Genomic DNA, 16,016 nt, shown 5'->3' on the forward strand with positions numbered 1-16,016 from the left:
AGGTGGGTATTACATTAGTTTAAATAATATTTACTCTGCCTTTGCTAATTATACATATTCTGTTGCAGTTGCAAGACTGGAATAACAGAAGGTCATTTACATCACCTAGTGATTTTCATATTCAAGAAGCAACAAGTGAAAATTTTGTCTCACAGGTAGAGGGTTTTGATGTTGTTTTCTCTGGACCTCTATTCTATAAGGTTCTAAAGTAATTTCTTGCTTTTTACAGGCAATACTTGTAAATACTCGGGCGAATGAACTATTGAAACTCGCTCCTTTTTTGGTTCCTTTCACTATTAGAGTCAGAATATTCACAGTACGTATATCACATGATTCTGATTGACACCATAATTCTGGATTTAATTTGTTGATTTTATAGTTCTTTAAATGATATATTGTGAGAACATGATGGTAGATGATATCTTGTAGAAAATAAGCACTCAGCATTCTGTAGAAAAACAGAATGAGATGGTATTTAACTATTTATGACTTCTGGTTATTGGAGACTAAATTGTCAGCCTTCCCTTTTTATCTTAAATATTTTATTCTTCCATGAATCAGTCACAGTTAGCAGCTTCCAGACAAAGAAGTGGATCTCATCCTGCTTTAACAAGACATCGTTTCAAAATTAGAAGAGATCGTATTCTAGAAGATGCTTTTAATCAGCTGAGTGTTTTGTCAGAGGAAGATCTTCGAGGATCGGTATAATTGTGCCCCTTTTATTGTTAGCTTAGCATGTTAGTTTTATGTCCTGAGAAGGTAATATTTATTAAATTTGCTTTGATTTCAACTCTCATCACTATTTCAATTCCTGTAGATTCGGGTATCTTTTGTCAATGAATTTGGAGTAGAGGAGGCTGGGATTGATGGTGGCGGGATTTTCAAAGATTTTATGGAGAACATTACACAAGCTGCTTTTGATATACAGTATGGGCTTTTTAAGGTTGTATTCAGGGTTGTGGCTTTGTTAGAAAATAAATGTCCTCGGTTGGCTTTATTTACTTGTTTGATTTGGTGATAGTTCCTTAAACAAAGTAAATTTAGATATTTGCTTGCATGATTGGTTTGCGTTTATCAAACTAGATTTGAGAATCTAATGTCAAAAGGAGTGCTTTTTTGCTATGTAAAGCTCATTTGATGTCTACTTACATTTGAAACCTTATATTGTACATATAGTATTTTTATAAACAATTTCTTTGTACTAGTTACTTCTAAATGCTCCTTAGGTCGATCATTTTCCCCTCAAAATTAGAACTTCCAGAAGTAGCTGTCTTCCAGCTTTCTAGAATTTAGTTTTCCTTTTCTTTTTCTTGTTTCTTTGTCACCTTTTCTTCGACTTCCGATGATTTTTACTATCCAAACCACATTCTGGTGGACTGTAGTATACAAGGAGTACCTAGACTAAAATCTTGTTATTTTTGTTATATCCATATTTCTGATATGTCTGGCACACTATTAAATCATGAAATTGGTTTACACTGATGCATGAGTTCATGAAATCAGCTGAGTTTGGTAAGGTCATGCTGTAAAGACTTGAGGCTTCATGCTCCTTTAAAAATTGTATCCAAATAATTATTCCAACATTGGCCTGATATAAGCTGCCAAATCCATATTTTATCTCTTGCTTCTCCACTCCGTGAGATCCCTTTTCTTCTCCATTTTAGGGTTTCGAAGGGAGATGGGTGTCGGTGTCGGCAGAAGCCAACTTCTCATGTTCTTCCTCCACCTAGGGCTACAAAAATTGCATATCTCCCTAAACTATTGATTTGGGGGGTGCTGCCAAGATCCTCCCCCGTGCCACGTGTCGGCTCCCTGCTGGCACGGCAATCCTACACGTGCTGCCTGGCTTATCTTGTGATAGCAAATTGCTGGCACAAGAAGCTTCTACTTACCACAATATGGGTATAACATAATTTGCTTCTAACAGTTGCCAATGGAAGTCCTTGTTGTCAGAGAGAAGAGATTGAGGGAGAGGTTTGCCACTGCCTCTCTGGCAATCGAAGGGAAGGGATAGGGTTCCCACCCTTCACCATCTCCCAATCACTCTCACAAGACAAAGTTACACCTGTTCTGTTTGTCTTTAAGTTGTCCAAGACGGAATGTAAACCTTATCCCTACTTGTCGCTCCTAGAGTGTCTGCAACAATAGAGACTCCCTTCAACCCTTTCCACCTTCCCTCTTTGATGGCAATAGATATAGTGGATGTTGGGGTTGCTGGTTCTCTCTCTCTGTTCCTGTCTGTCTTTCCCTGTTCTCTATTCTAGTTTCTACCTCTCTTTTCTTTGCCTGTTCATGCTGTAACAGTAATAGTCTTCAGTTCTATTGATGTCTTTATTCTGTCATTTATCCCATACCAGCGCATCATGGTAATTTTACAGGTCATGTTTCTTTAGTTGCTCTCCTTTAGTTACTCCTGCATCGTTATCTTTTCTCAGGCATTTACTTCCCCCTAGTTAGATTGGCTTTGCATACTTGAAATACCTCTATGGTCATTGGTACATCAATAATGTCATTTCTCACTTTAAGTTTCTATATAATTTTAATATCATTGACAATTGCTACTACCAATGAATTTTCTATAATATTAAGTTATCTCATCTTATCAAAATATGATATCCATGGCTTGCACATGGCCTCTTATTGAGAGTGGAAAGCTTTGTTTTTCTCCTTCTCAATTCCTTTCCCCTTTTCCTCTTGTTACTTTGCAGGAAACTACTGATCATCTTCTGTACCCAAACCCTGGATCAGGATTAGTTCACGAACAGCATCTCCAATATTTTCACTTCCTTGGAAGTCTTCTTGGAAAGGTAATTATGCCCTTATACTCTTCTACTGTTGCATTTATTTAAACATTAATTTGATTGTCATAACTGTGTCATGAACCTCTTGGTTGCATCGACTTGCCTTGACAAATACTTACTATTTTTATGCTTTTGCTTGTCTAGTGAATCATATAGGCAACTCTCTCATGCAAAAATATCTCTCGATTCCTTTTACATTTTTCCATCATCCATATTTCTGGTTCACTGCTATTGGAACTCTGTTACAAATTCTTCTAAAATTAAATTGTTACTGAATGAGTGGCTTCAAATGACTGATATTAAGAGGGTTGCTGATTTCATAAGTTATAATTTGAAAAATTAGGACCTAGAAGGAAACAACTGTAGACAAACCTTCTATATGAAATTGTTTACTTGCTTCATGTACTTATATATGGCAATTTTGTTTGTTTCAATCTGTACGTGCAATAAGATGGACAAGCAAATACCATAACATCGTTAGGGAACCTTTCTTTCTAATTATATATGGTGCTATGCATCTGAAGAATAGATGCTGCCTTGATGTCATAGGTTATTAATTGTTTGAGCTTTGTTGCGAAGCACTAGGACAAGAATTCAGAATTCTACTGTAGATTATAATATGTACTTGAGGCTTGGATCATTCACTTTAACTTGAATCATTCTGCTGTAGCTTATATTATGTAACGAGACTTAGGTCTATTGTTGGGCTACTTATAAATTGTCAACTGAATGGCCATGCTTCATAAGTTCGGTGTGGTAAAGTGTAAATTAGAGCTTGCACATAACCAGAACGTTCACATCTACATCACATAAGTGGACGCATTGATTAGGTTTTGAGTAAAGTTCCAAGTATTGAAATCGGGATTGGAATCAACTGTCTATAAAAATGATACATATCAACAGTATTGGCAGTATCAGCTCAATATACTTTAAAATACAAAAAATAATAACCAGAACATTCACATCTACATCACATAAGTGGACGCATTGACTAGGTTTTGAGCAAGGTTCCAACTATTGAGATCGGGATTGGAATCGACCGTCTATAAAAATGATATGTATCGACGGTATTGGCAGTATTTATTAGCCGTCCGTATCAGTTTATACTTTAAAATACAAAAAATAATAAAAAATTTAGAAAAATAATAATAAGATATAAATACAAATTATTCATATATGAAGTTGAAAAAATAAAATAAAAATATTATCTTCTTAATCTCAATCTCTCTCTCTCCCTTCTTAGTTTCTACTACTCATGCACTCTCTCTCTCTCTCTCTCTCCCCCACTAACTCTCTCATCTCCTCCTTATCTCTACTCTCACTCTCACTTAACAAAAAAACCCGATTAAACCTCTCCCTCCCCCTCTCCCTCTCCCTCTCCCTCTCCCACTCCCACGTACTCTCATCTTTCTCTCCTACTCCCGCTCTCTCCTAAGCGATGCTTCACTAGCATAGTTCTGGCCTTCGTCAATGTCCGACAAACTCCTCCGATGTAGATTTGACTTCATCGGCCTCTGACGAATTCCTTCGACGGAGGTTCGGCTCCGTTGACCTTAGCTTTGTAATTTATTCTCTTTCTCTCTCCGATGAGCTCCCTACGCTCTCTTTCTCTCTCTCGCTCACTCTCTTCTCACTTTTTTCCCTTTCTTGCTATCCTCCCTCTCTCCTATTCTCTCTTTGATTTGTCTTGGTCAAAACTTGGCCGAACTGGACAGGGTATCCGGCCTATACCCCACCAAAATTAGTCGGGAATCTGGATCGGCCGAAATTGGAAACCATGATTTTGGGACTCTCATAAGTACTAGGTGAGTCCTCGACTGTTGATAAATTCCCCATCGGATGCTTTACATTAGATAATGCTGAATAAGGTATTTATGAATTTTGACAAGTGCTTTCACTTTATTCTGTTTTGAATTTCTATTAAGTTCAATGTTCCTAGTTTATTAGAGTGTGCAATCTGATCTACATGCGACGCATGTTATTGCATTCTACTCTTGTAGGCAATGTATGAAGGAATACTTGTTGATATACCATTCACAACATTTTTCCTCAGCAAATTGAAACAGAAGTAAGATTCCATATGCTTCGGTTTGTGTTGTTATATTTACTTCTTTTTTTCCTTAATGTGCAATTATGTAGTACACAGGATTCAATATTTGCTCATTTGTGAAGGCCTTCTTTTTTATTTCTCTTTAACTCAATTCTGCTTCTTGTTGTGCTATTTACCAATTGAATAAATTCTGCTGAAATTAAATATAGTATAAGAGTGAAAGGGATGGTGAAGACCATCAATCTTTATGGTTGTAGGGTCTTCGAAGTTAATGACTGTGGACTGCATGCTGGAGTCTGTAAATTGATCATCTGTTGAAGCAGGAAATGACACATTTTGGTTCAATTAAATAAAAGATGCAGCCATGCTATGATATCTATAAATAGATTATTTATAGATATCAAAATTGAGTTACCAAGTCCTGGGATTTGAAGGGTATTAATGCTTGTAGCATGACTTGTGCCTTTTAACTGTAATTTCATGGATTTCAATCTGAAGTTAAGGAAAAAGGGTGTCAACCATAAGCTGTATGACTTTCTTAGAGTCACACCAATACCTGTTGGGGAGGTAGTCATGTATGAATTTTGTCCCAGCCTTATTCCGTTTTTGCCCATTTGCTTTCCTTTTGCAGTCTCATCTTTGCCTCCGCCTCTCGAGCTGCGGGAACTTATGCTAAAATACCTTGCCAACTAGTTTGTTCAAATCTCTGAAATCTACTCATGGGAAGGCCATGATCTACATGGGAAGGGATCACTCGCTCTTCTACTGGGGATAGGTGCATGAACGGTAACTCTAAACGGTACACATCTGCCGTTATATAACATAGAGATAGTAAGGGAAGAACCATAAGCACTGGGCAGTTGAACTTCAAAAGAAGTTTATGGATTAGTGAGTGCCTAATTATTATATGAAGCAAACAGTGTAATGATGAATGTGATTCTTAACGAGTATTTTGCCTTGATGTAGCAAAAGATTCATGCAAAGCTGAGATTCGAAGATCAATTTCAGCAACTATAGTTATTATTATGAAGTAAGATTTGAACAACCATCTGAGAAAGAACTTTCAAGAATGTTGTCTGCCTCGAGTTTGCTATATTTCCGATCAATTTCTGTAGGTCTAAATAAGGTTCAAAATATTGGAATCAGGATAAGGATTGGCCGGCCCCCCCCCCCCCCCAAAAAAAAGTACGTATCTTATGTTATTAGTCGTATCGGACGTTTCAGCCGCTAGTATTGGATTTCGGTATTTGACTATTTTTAATCACGTAAAAATTCTAAAACTTATTTATAAAATACAGAAAATTTCTAAAATTTAATAATTATTAGATAAATACAAATAAATTTCATATACAATCTAAAAACTAAAATTTTCTACTTTCTCCATCTCTCTCACTCTCTCATAAATATAGTAATTCCCTCTGACACTACCTACTGCCACGTCTCCCTCCCATCTCTTTTATTTTTTCTCGCAGTCACTCCCTCTCTCTTCCTCGCCTCTGTTACTGTGGCAAAAAGATTGCTGCAGTAATAGAGTCAAAGAGAGAGAGAGGGAGAGGAAGAGAATTGAAGAAAAATAGAGGAGAGGCAAGAGAGAAAGGGAGGGGATGAGTTGGATGAAAATAGAAGGAAAAAAACAGAAAATAGAAAGAAAAAACTTACTCGAGCTCGCCAGAGATTGAGGTAGCGAAATCGGTTGAGGTAGCCAAATCTGCATCGGAAGAGCTCTTTGGACGTCTATTGAGGCCGGTTTGCGTCAAAGGTCTTGGGTTAAAGAAAGAAAGAGAAAGAGAGAAGAAGCTATCTCTCATATGCTACGTCTCGGGTTAGGATTGGGATTGGTCGATACTGGGATCCATGGGACTGATCTGGATTTTGCCTCAAGATGTGAAGTTCTTGCAAAGAAATACATCAAATCAAGAACTCTAATCTTGATCATCTCCCACTTTGGGGCAATAAAAGGCAACAAAATCATAACAACTTCAAGAATTAATTTAGTTATTTAGGCACTTTCTGGTGAACCATAGTATAATTTGTTATGCTGTAATTAGGTTTCAATTGTGAGTGAAGTTGGATCCTAATAGATTGCCCAGGAGGACATTTCTCCAGAGACTATTGTGAAGAGGTAGTAGGTGCAGGTTTGGGTTCAAGTAGGAAAAGAAGGGAGGAAAGGGCCACAACTAAGCCTTAGATTGTTAGGATCAGTTCCCCTTCGCGAAAAAAAAGGCAGAAAGAACAGCACAAAGAGAATGAAGGGATTGGATAAACAGGGCTGCAACCTGGGGCAAACAGAAGGCATACTTCTAATTATATATCATTTATTAACATGCCTATCCTTTTTAAAATAGAAGGGAAGTAGGAGGTTAAAGTGAGCAAGCTTCCTCACCTCTGGAAGGCTCCATGTTGTCACCACTCTGGGCTAGTGAGAAAGCAGAAAGTTTTGATCAAAAAGAAAAAAATAAGAAGAAATAAAAAAAGTTTTAGCCTTCTTTGAGGAAGCATAAACAATTATAGCGTACCGATCATTTCTCAAAAGAAGGAAGAGTTGATAGGAGAGCACGTCAAACTATAGCCCTTTGTTTGGGGTTTTGATCATAATGCCCTCCATGTAAGGGAGAGTATCCCTTGCATATTTGCCCCTGATGAAAGAAGAATCTCATCCTACAGATTGGTAATGCGTAATGGAGGGCTTGTAGTTATGTTGGGATATTAGGAAGTCCGAAATCATTTTTGATTAAATTGGAATTTCAGATTTATTTTGAGTTGGTGTAAGTTTAGACTGTTCCTATTGATTGTATTGAATAATCAGGTTTTTCATCAATATTTAGTCCATAAAATTGATCCTTTTATTTGTTAGTGCTGACTTAGTTATACTTGTAAACAATTTGTTAAAGGGCTCATACAAAGTATGAACAATGTGGCTGGCCCTACTTGGCTGATATATTATTCCCTTTAAGTAAAGATCTGCACTACTTATATCTAAGTTCTCTTTCTTTCATGCAATGTGATAGCAGGTGCCATGCCCTCCAGAGAGAATGATTATCTTCCTTCCCTTTCATTCTTCCTTCATATCTTTCTACCTTATCTTGTCCATCTACCTCTCTCTTTTGGCGGCTGAAAACACTCTGATTTCAGATCCACACTTTTGGGAAGATCTGACAAAGTAGTTTGGACTCTTTGGTGCCTGGAGTAGCATCAGATATGAAGGCAACTTTCAGATCTGAACCAAAATAAAACCTATTTGATCATCTAATTCCTTGTACTTGTATTAAATTAAACTTGTTGTGATCTCTTATGAAAAGGTCACTGAGGTGGTGTGAACTGGTTTCATTTTGGACTCATGACACTAGACCTTGTTTGGTTTGAGATTAAGGGTTTGAGATTAAGTCTCGAATTCGATTAGCTAGTCTTATTTCTTAGTCTTGATTTTTTTTAGAATAAATTTGGTTAGATATGAAAAAGATAAAAAAATGAATATGTTTAGTTACTGAACCAGTTTAGGGACCCCCTCCCCGCCCCTCCCAAACTCAAAACAAATGGGGGCTTAGTGACTGTATGAGGATAACTTAAGAAGAAATGTGTGCATCATTGCTCTATATCATTTTATAACTCGGATTTACTTCAATTTGTAATGCAATTGCTAAATTTTAAACGCAAAATCTTTGGTTAGTGACTGTCTGAGGATAACTTAAAAAGAAATGTGTGCATCATTGCTCGGTTATCATTTTATCCTTCCTATTGAATCTGAGTTGGATTTACTTCAATTTGTAACACAATTGCTGAATTTTAAATGCAAAATCTTTGGTTGCATTTGTATCGCATTTAGTTTCATTAGTAGATACGCACAGGTAAATGTTCCTATCAGTAATATGTTCAGTTAGAGTAATCTGTTAGGTTATCCTACATCAGAAGTCTGATGATAGATCTGATCTATTCTGTTCTCTAGCACAGCTTAGGTAAATGATTGACTAACATGTTCTTTATTCCTTTTCTAGTGGTTATTTTAGTATTATCTCAGTTGCATATATTTTCTTTTCTAATTATTCCTTTAGAACTAATATTTGACTTGTGTCAACTAGGCACAACTATCTAAATGACTTGCCTTCACTAGATCCGGAATTGTACCGGCATCTGCTATTTTTAAAGGTTAGAGTTTTATTTTCAATCCAGCATTCGTCTTTTTGTAATAAGAATACATTGCTCTTCCCTGTCATTTTCACAACTTCATCTTTATTATATTCATGCTGCATACACAAATAAGTACATGTTTTGTGTGTGTGTGTGTGTGCGTGTGTAAGAATATACTAAGGCAGCTTTTTATTTGCTTGATATTCTCATGGATGCCGTGCTGACACTAGGTTAGCACGTGGCACGAGGCGGCCCATCACTATTACGAAGTCAATAGTGACAACAACCTGGCTCTAAGATCGAGTCATTGTCATCCTTCTGCTTCAATGAGCTAAGCTATTTCTTCAAGTTCACTTCAATGATAGTGTAAAAGATTAATCGGCGGAAAATGCACGTTGCATCTCGGTTGACTAGCCCAATGCTTCTTCCACCAGCCCTATGATCCTATCAATTAAATGTCATTTATACAAGGTTTAGTCATAATTAACAATCAAGTTCATAATTCTTTTCATCACCCTTGAGAAAATGATTCTACAATAAAAGAATAGTATGATAAGAAGTAATATGAGAACAGCACAACTCTATTCGAAGAAATAGATAGATATGGGATTCTGTTTGAACTCCAAATGCTTGAATAGTTGAATCTCTCATAAGAAAAATATATTTTTGAATTTTATCTTTTTCTTTTCTCGGTTGTGTGGATTTAAGGCTACTTTACCTTTCCCTCTATCTCTCAGAAGAAACTGGTAATAAAAGATGTTTCTTGCTGATCTGTTAAAGTTATCTAGAAAAGTAAAACAAACTTACTGGGATAAGGTTTTAATAGAATGCACTCATATTGAAAAAGCAGATGGAAAAATGAAGAGAAAGTTTGTAGAACATGCCATTGGCCATTGAAGTTCAGATCTTGTGAAAGATTTATTGTTTGATAGAAATGGTTGGTTTAAAACTTTACTGAAATTTACTACTAGGATTGTATAGACAGAACTGCAAACTTTAACTTGTGTGGCGAGTGCTTAATGGTATCCTTCAACAGCCAATCCCAATTACAGATAAAGGAGGAGGGTTGCATTAGGCATCTTTACAGCCCTGCATACGAAATACATCCTATAAGAATGGTCATGTACCAATATGTTGAGTGAATCAATATAGCTTTTTATTATTTCATCGGTATGTTGGCTGAGAAATTGAAAGGCATTTTGAAAAAATTTCACGTATAATACTGTAATGGTAGCTTGAAAATCATATCCTTTTTACTTTTAACTGTTCTCTCAGCTGACCCTATTGACTGCATCTGCAGCGTTATCAAGGTGATATTTCCGAATTAGAACTTTACTTTGTTATCATAAACAACGAGTATGGGGAACAAACAGAAGAGGAGCTAGTCCCTGGTGGGAAAGATATACGTGTTACCAATGATAATGTTATTCCCTTTATCCATCTTGTTGCTAACCACCGTCTAAACTATCAGGTAAATCAATCCCTTAACTTTGTTTCTCTTTTTTCCTTAATGCTTATATGTGGAGATTTACTATTTGTTTGATATACAGATTCGCCATCAAAGTTTACATTTTCTTCGAGGATTTCAACAGCTTATACAGAAAGAATGGATTGATATGTTCAATGAACATGAAATTCAGGTGACTTTAATTATTATATTTTGTAGAGATGTCTAGTGCAATCTATCATTATATTTGTAGAGATGTCTAGTGCAATCTATCAGTAGAGATGTCTAGTGCAATCTATCAATTCTCTCTTCAGCACTGGACAAATATCATTAAGGGTCTGAAATGTATTCCTTTAGAGATTTTTGTTTAATGCTGCTTTTCAATGAATACGATGAAGATGTCTATTAAATGCTGATTGTCGTGCCTTCAATTAGTGCAACATCGTGAACTTTTGACATATTTTTTACAACATAGATCTGCAGATGGATAACCCCCACGCAATTAGTATTTGAAAAAATTAAGGTGCGTGAAGGCGAAGTACTTAGGAAAATCCAAATTAAGAAGGGAAATTAGTCAAAGTACACTCTACTTTTTTGTGGTTTGACTCAATTGCATAAAACCCTCACGTACTTTAAACTTAAGCACTTAACCCTATGTGGTCTAAACTTTTCAATTGAACTTTGAAAATGCCAAATAAGTGGAGGAAGTGTTTTATGTAAGAATAAACGGTATATATGGAGTTGATAGAAATAACGTCATGCTTTATTACTGTTGTTGTGACATGCTTTGTAAATGCATATAGCTGATATTAGTATGTTTAGACAGATGAGTATCGCTTAAAAACATAAAATGAATGGCTGCATTCAACTTTTAAATGATTCAAATTAAGGGTATAATGATACAGCTAAATAGTTTAAGGGGTGCGTATGTCCACCTTTTTACTTGAGGAGGTCAAAGTGATAAAAAGTCAGCTCATGGTGTAAAAGTACAAAGAAGAAAGGGGCAAGGGAATAGACAAGTGAATGAAAACATGTGACTTCTTTAGCTTATATGATATTTTATATACAAGTATATGATCTTCTTCCTTCAGAGGTCTGCCTCTAATGCTTGTTGTTCTATTGTTAAATTTATCTCTGTTCTGGTTGTTTTTACATGTGTTTGGTTTATCCAGAAAGACCCCTAGTGATAATGTTGTTTGGTAAATTAGATTGTTATAATTATTACATATCTTCTTATGGTTCCTGGAGAAATGGTATGTTTATATGATGCTCTTTCATGATACTCTGTAGTATGTTTTTTTCAGTTCCAATACTGTTTTACGTTCTCTGGGAATTTATGTTTTCATTATCTGATCCTTTTCTGTCAGCTTCTTATATCTGGCTCACTTGAAAGCATGGATGTTGATGACCTGCGGTCCAATACTAATTATGCTGGTGGCTATCATGCTGTAAGTTTCTGTTTTTCCTTACAAATGTTGGGATGTTTCATCTTTTCTCTCTTAAAGTTTATCCTCTGGGCCATTTTATTGTAGAATATTCAAATCTTAGTTCTAGTGAGTTAGTAAGTTTCCTGTTTGGTAATATTTATGGAAATCAAAACCAATGTACGTCCAATTCATGGTGATTGTCAGAGGGGAGGATGAAGGGGAGGGGGTTGAGGGGACTGTTTTGGGACTAGAATTTGGAATGCCAAGTATCCCGTCAATACTTAAACTCTACTCTGTCCAAGATCTCTTGATCTTAGGACTTAGGAGTTAATTTGAGTTATAAAATGTTTGAGATCATGATTGAGGAAAGATTGCCTTCTCTCTCTTTTTCCTTTTCCACCTCCTTGGTGCACTTGTATCCATTATTTATTTGGTGGTAAAGATTTAAAGAGGTTATTTTTGCAGGATCATCATATTATTGAGATGTTTTGGGAGATTGTAAAAAGCTTCTCTGTGGAGCATCAGAAAAAATTTCTTAAGTAAGTTCCCTTATTATGGCAATCACACACATGCATATGGTTTTGTAGTACTAAAGAATCTGTCAATTAAGCATAAACTTGTTTCCCAGTTCTCCGCAGGATGCCATTGACTGATGTTATCTTTATTAGGTATCTGACTGAGTTTCTCCGTACTGTTTTGGTATTAATGTTCCAGAGGTTTCATTTTTCCCCGAGTGATTAAATGTCAATCTGAACTTCCCACTATAGAAGAAAGTCCTCAGTATCTAGGGATTACCATGACTGTTAAAATATTTTTGTTCGATCAGTTTGTCATTGCTGCAGTTTGTAATAGTTCTTTTTATCCTGATCCTGTAGATATTTCTTATCTTATTAGGATAAAGTGTTTCTTCTGTCACGGGTCTTTACGGGAGAACCTAAAGTTGCCTCATATACCTGGCTAATATGTATTGCTCTAGCCCAATTGAGCAATATTATGAGGGCACATGTTTTTCCCATTGTGTGCAATCTTATAATAGTTCCATCCAGTTAATTGATTTCTGATACCTTATTTTAGGGATTGTTTCACCAAATAATTGTGTAATTTCTTGGGTAACTACTATTAGTATACAACCCTGCCAGGTTGAGTTCCTCTGGCACAGGGATCCTGAGGAACTATTATTGTGCATGATTATCATTACAAATTTACAATAATCACTTTGTTGCAGTTTATATCGGTAATTATTACTGCTTTACAGGTTTGTAACTGGATGTTCTCGAGGACCGCTTCTTGGATTCAAGTATCTTGAACCAAAATTTTGCATACAGAGGTTCAATACACTGTCATTACTATGTGTTTCTCATTATTATCATCTGCTTCTGATGTGGCTTCAAATGCAGGGCTGGATCTTTAGATAGTACTGGGGAGGATCTTGACCGTTTGCCCACGTCAGCAACTTGCATGAATCTGCTGAAGCTCCCACCTTATAGAAGGTAACTATGTGTAATTGCTAATTAAAGAGGCAATTCAAATAGTATCTTGGATAGGGATGAAAACGGGTCGGATTAACTCCGACCCGACTCGAATCAGATTCGGATAAAAGATTTCTATCCGATTCGGATACGGATAGAATTTTTGAAAAAAAATCGGATACGGATTCGGACACGGGTCGGATATATTTTCGGATTCGGATACGGATATCGAATATCCGTTTACCCGCATATTTTTTTAAATGATTTACAATTTTTAGTTTGTTTATTTAAATAGTAAATATTAATATTGTTACTAATAATACGTTATATATTATTTATAGAGATTAATTTATCTAATTTTATATATTTGACATACAAAAAAATTATTTGTTGTAAAACTCTTAATAATTTTGTGTTAATTATATCTAAATAAAATATTATAATTATTTTTAAATTCAATCAATATCCGTTTAAGATCCGATCTTCTATCCGAAAATTATCAGTATTCGTTTATTTAGGATATAATTTTAAATTTTGCCATCCGTCCAATATCCGTATCCGAATCCATATTGGACTAAAAATATGAATCCGGATATGGGTTGATCATTATCCGATCCGTATCCGATCTGTTTTCACCCCTAATCTTAGATGTATTGAAGTAATGAACAATAAACTGCTTTGGTTTGAATTGCTAATAATGATAATTTTGCATGGAAGAATCTGATTTCGTTATATGTGAAAATAGAGATGAAAGACATTTGTCTCTATTTTCCGACAGTTTTAAGTAGATATACTACAGACATTGAATTCATCAGCTTATAAATGTCTCACTTTTAGAGGCTATATTCAGAAAGATGTAGCTTCCTTGTGAGGTTCAATCATTCAAGTATCTATTACTTTTAGATTGGCTAGCTAAACTTACGCATCCTTTCAACTCTAGCTTAAAAGGTATCCCAGTGCATGGGACTCTTACTAATGCGAGATCTTTTCTGACCAAGAGGTAGTTTTCATAGCATGACCTCGTGCCGCACGGTGGCATACACAACTCTTTTAAGGTTTAGGATTTACACTAATTGGACTGGAGTTGGAAATCTTCTCAAAACTTTTGGTGTTGTTTGTACTGTAGGAACTAAAGTTTACACTCATTTATTATGCCTTAATTTTGTGTCTATATGTGGGCCAGATAGACTAGAAATTATATTTTTAATCTTTCAAAAAAGGTTTAACACTTTTAAACTATTAAGAAACTCGTCTCAAGGTCAAAAGAGAAGTTGAGAGAATTTTCTCTTCACCTTGTGGTATTGTTTCTAAATCCCACAAAATTATCATTGGCTAGAGAAGTGTTAAAAAGTTTTCTCAAAGTTTATATATGATAACATATGTGCCTGTGTCGGTGTGTGTGGTTTCCCAGCTTTCTCATTTCTATCCTTGCCATTGACTTGGCTAGTTCACAGCTCAAGAGCCTACTTGAGGAACTCATTTCACATCGTAATCATAGATTCCCATTTTTCAATCAATTAGTGAATTTTCTTTTTACGGTTGATTACTGACTGGTCCAAGATTTAACCCCTATCATTTTGTCATAGCTAACTCTGTAGTTTATGGCCTGAAAAATGGGGAAATATTTCGTTCAAATTTCATAATTAACTACACAGTTAACTTTGTAAAACACAAACTGAAACAGATTGATAATGTATCATATGGGAATGTTTTGTACAAAGATGGATTTGTTGGAACACAGTTATGCACAGTTACACTAGAGGGACCAAATTTAAGGTACTCATTCACATCTTTCAAGCAATTAGTGAATTTTCTTTTACACGGTTGATTACTGACTAATGTCAATGCAACTCTCCTCTCTATTTATCAAGAGCCCATACTACATAAAAAAAACAAATGCATGATAACAGAGATTTGTCAACTTGTAAAGGGGATGAGTTCAGTACTTTAAAGTGTTCAAGCATAATCCACAGTGAATATACCTATGTAGTTAAATTATTCTGCTGATCTATTATTTTCCTCTATTCTTATTGAATTGGAACATTATGATGGAACAGTAATGAGCAGATGCGGACCAAATTGATATATGCGCTAAATGCTGAAGCTGGTTTTGATCTGAGTTGATGATCATGCTGCTTTGATTCTTGACATGATCCCTACATGTTGGCCTAGAATAACCACCCACGATGTCAACCAAAAGAAGCTTATGCTTGCGCTCATTTTGAAGCCTTCAGGACAGTTTTGGCTCGCACGGCTGACGGACGGAGGATGTGGTAACTATCTCAGTTCCAAAAGGTTCTACAAAGGACAAGCGAGGGATATTTCCCTGTAAATACTACAGATGGCGTTTGCTACCCTACAGGTGTACATATTTATGGGCCTCCTGGGGGAAACTTGTAATACTCGATACATGCGATTTGAAAGGTCAATTATCTTAACTGGGTGCATGAGTTGAGATTGTAACTGCAGATGTAATGCCAATGTAGTACCAATAATTCACAATGTATCAGTAGTTAAACGCTACCTTTTCCTTGATCATATTGCACCTTTATCATGATCCATGTATACAAATTCATAATGTCTCGTTGACTGACTCATGTTTGTCTCAAAAGCACGTCAGTTTTTACAATACCAGAGACTGCAGAAAGGTGACGTTTAGAGTTGAATCGTCATGTGAGATGTAATAAGCGGATCAAT

The 16,016-nt window shown here is 35.8% G+C and overlaps 1 protein-coding gene across 2 annotated transcripts in view; it reads left to right on the top strand.

Annotated features, from left to right (window-relative positions):
* The window catches only part of LOC140761713 (E3 ubiquitin-protein ligase UPL6), a 35,238-nt gene extending 19,326 nt beyond the window's left edge, over positions 1-15,912 (top strand). For both annotated transcript variants that reach the window (XM_073099151.1, XM_073099152.1), the window contains 14 exons: positions 69-155; positions 230-316; positions 562-702; positions 818-943; positions 2,709-2,807; positions 4,802-4,869; positions 8,928-8,994; positions 10,277-10,447; positions 10,527-10,616; positions 11,791-11,871; positions 12,316-12,389; positions 13,106-13,177; positions 13,248-13,340; positions 15,377-15,912. In XM_073099151.1, coding sequence (XP_072955252.1) covers positions 69-155; positions 230-316; positions 562-702; positions 818-943; positions 2,709-2,807; positions 4,802-4,869; positions 8,928-8,994; positions 10,277-10,447; positions 10,527-10,616; positions 11,791-11,871; positions 12,316-12,389; positions 13,106-13,177; positions 13,248-13,340; positions 15,377-15,443 — 1,323 coding nt within the window. In that variant the 3' untranslated portion in view covers positions 15,444-15,912. The remainder of the gene's footprint in view (positions 1-68; positions 156-229; positions 317-561; positions 703-817; positions 944-2,708; positions 2,808-4,801; positions 4,870-8,927; positions 8,995-10,276; positions 10,448-10,526; positions 10,617-11,790; positions 11,872-12,315; positions 12,390-13,105; positions 13,178-13,247; positions 13,341-15,376) is intronic.
* The last annotated feature ends 104 nt before the right edge of the window (positions 15,913-16,016 follow it).

The sequence above is a fragment of the Typha angustifolia genome, chromosome 6 (assembly GCF_048772165.1).
Source record: "Typha angustifolia cultivar Huaian chromosome 6, ASM4877216v1, whole genome shotgun sequence".
NCBI classification, from domain to species: domain Eukaryota; kingdom Viridiplantae; phylum Streptophyta; class Magnoliopsida; order Poales; family Typhaceae; genus Typha; species Typha angustifolia.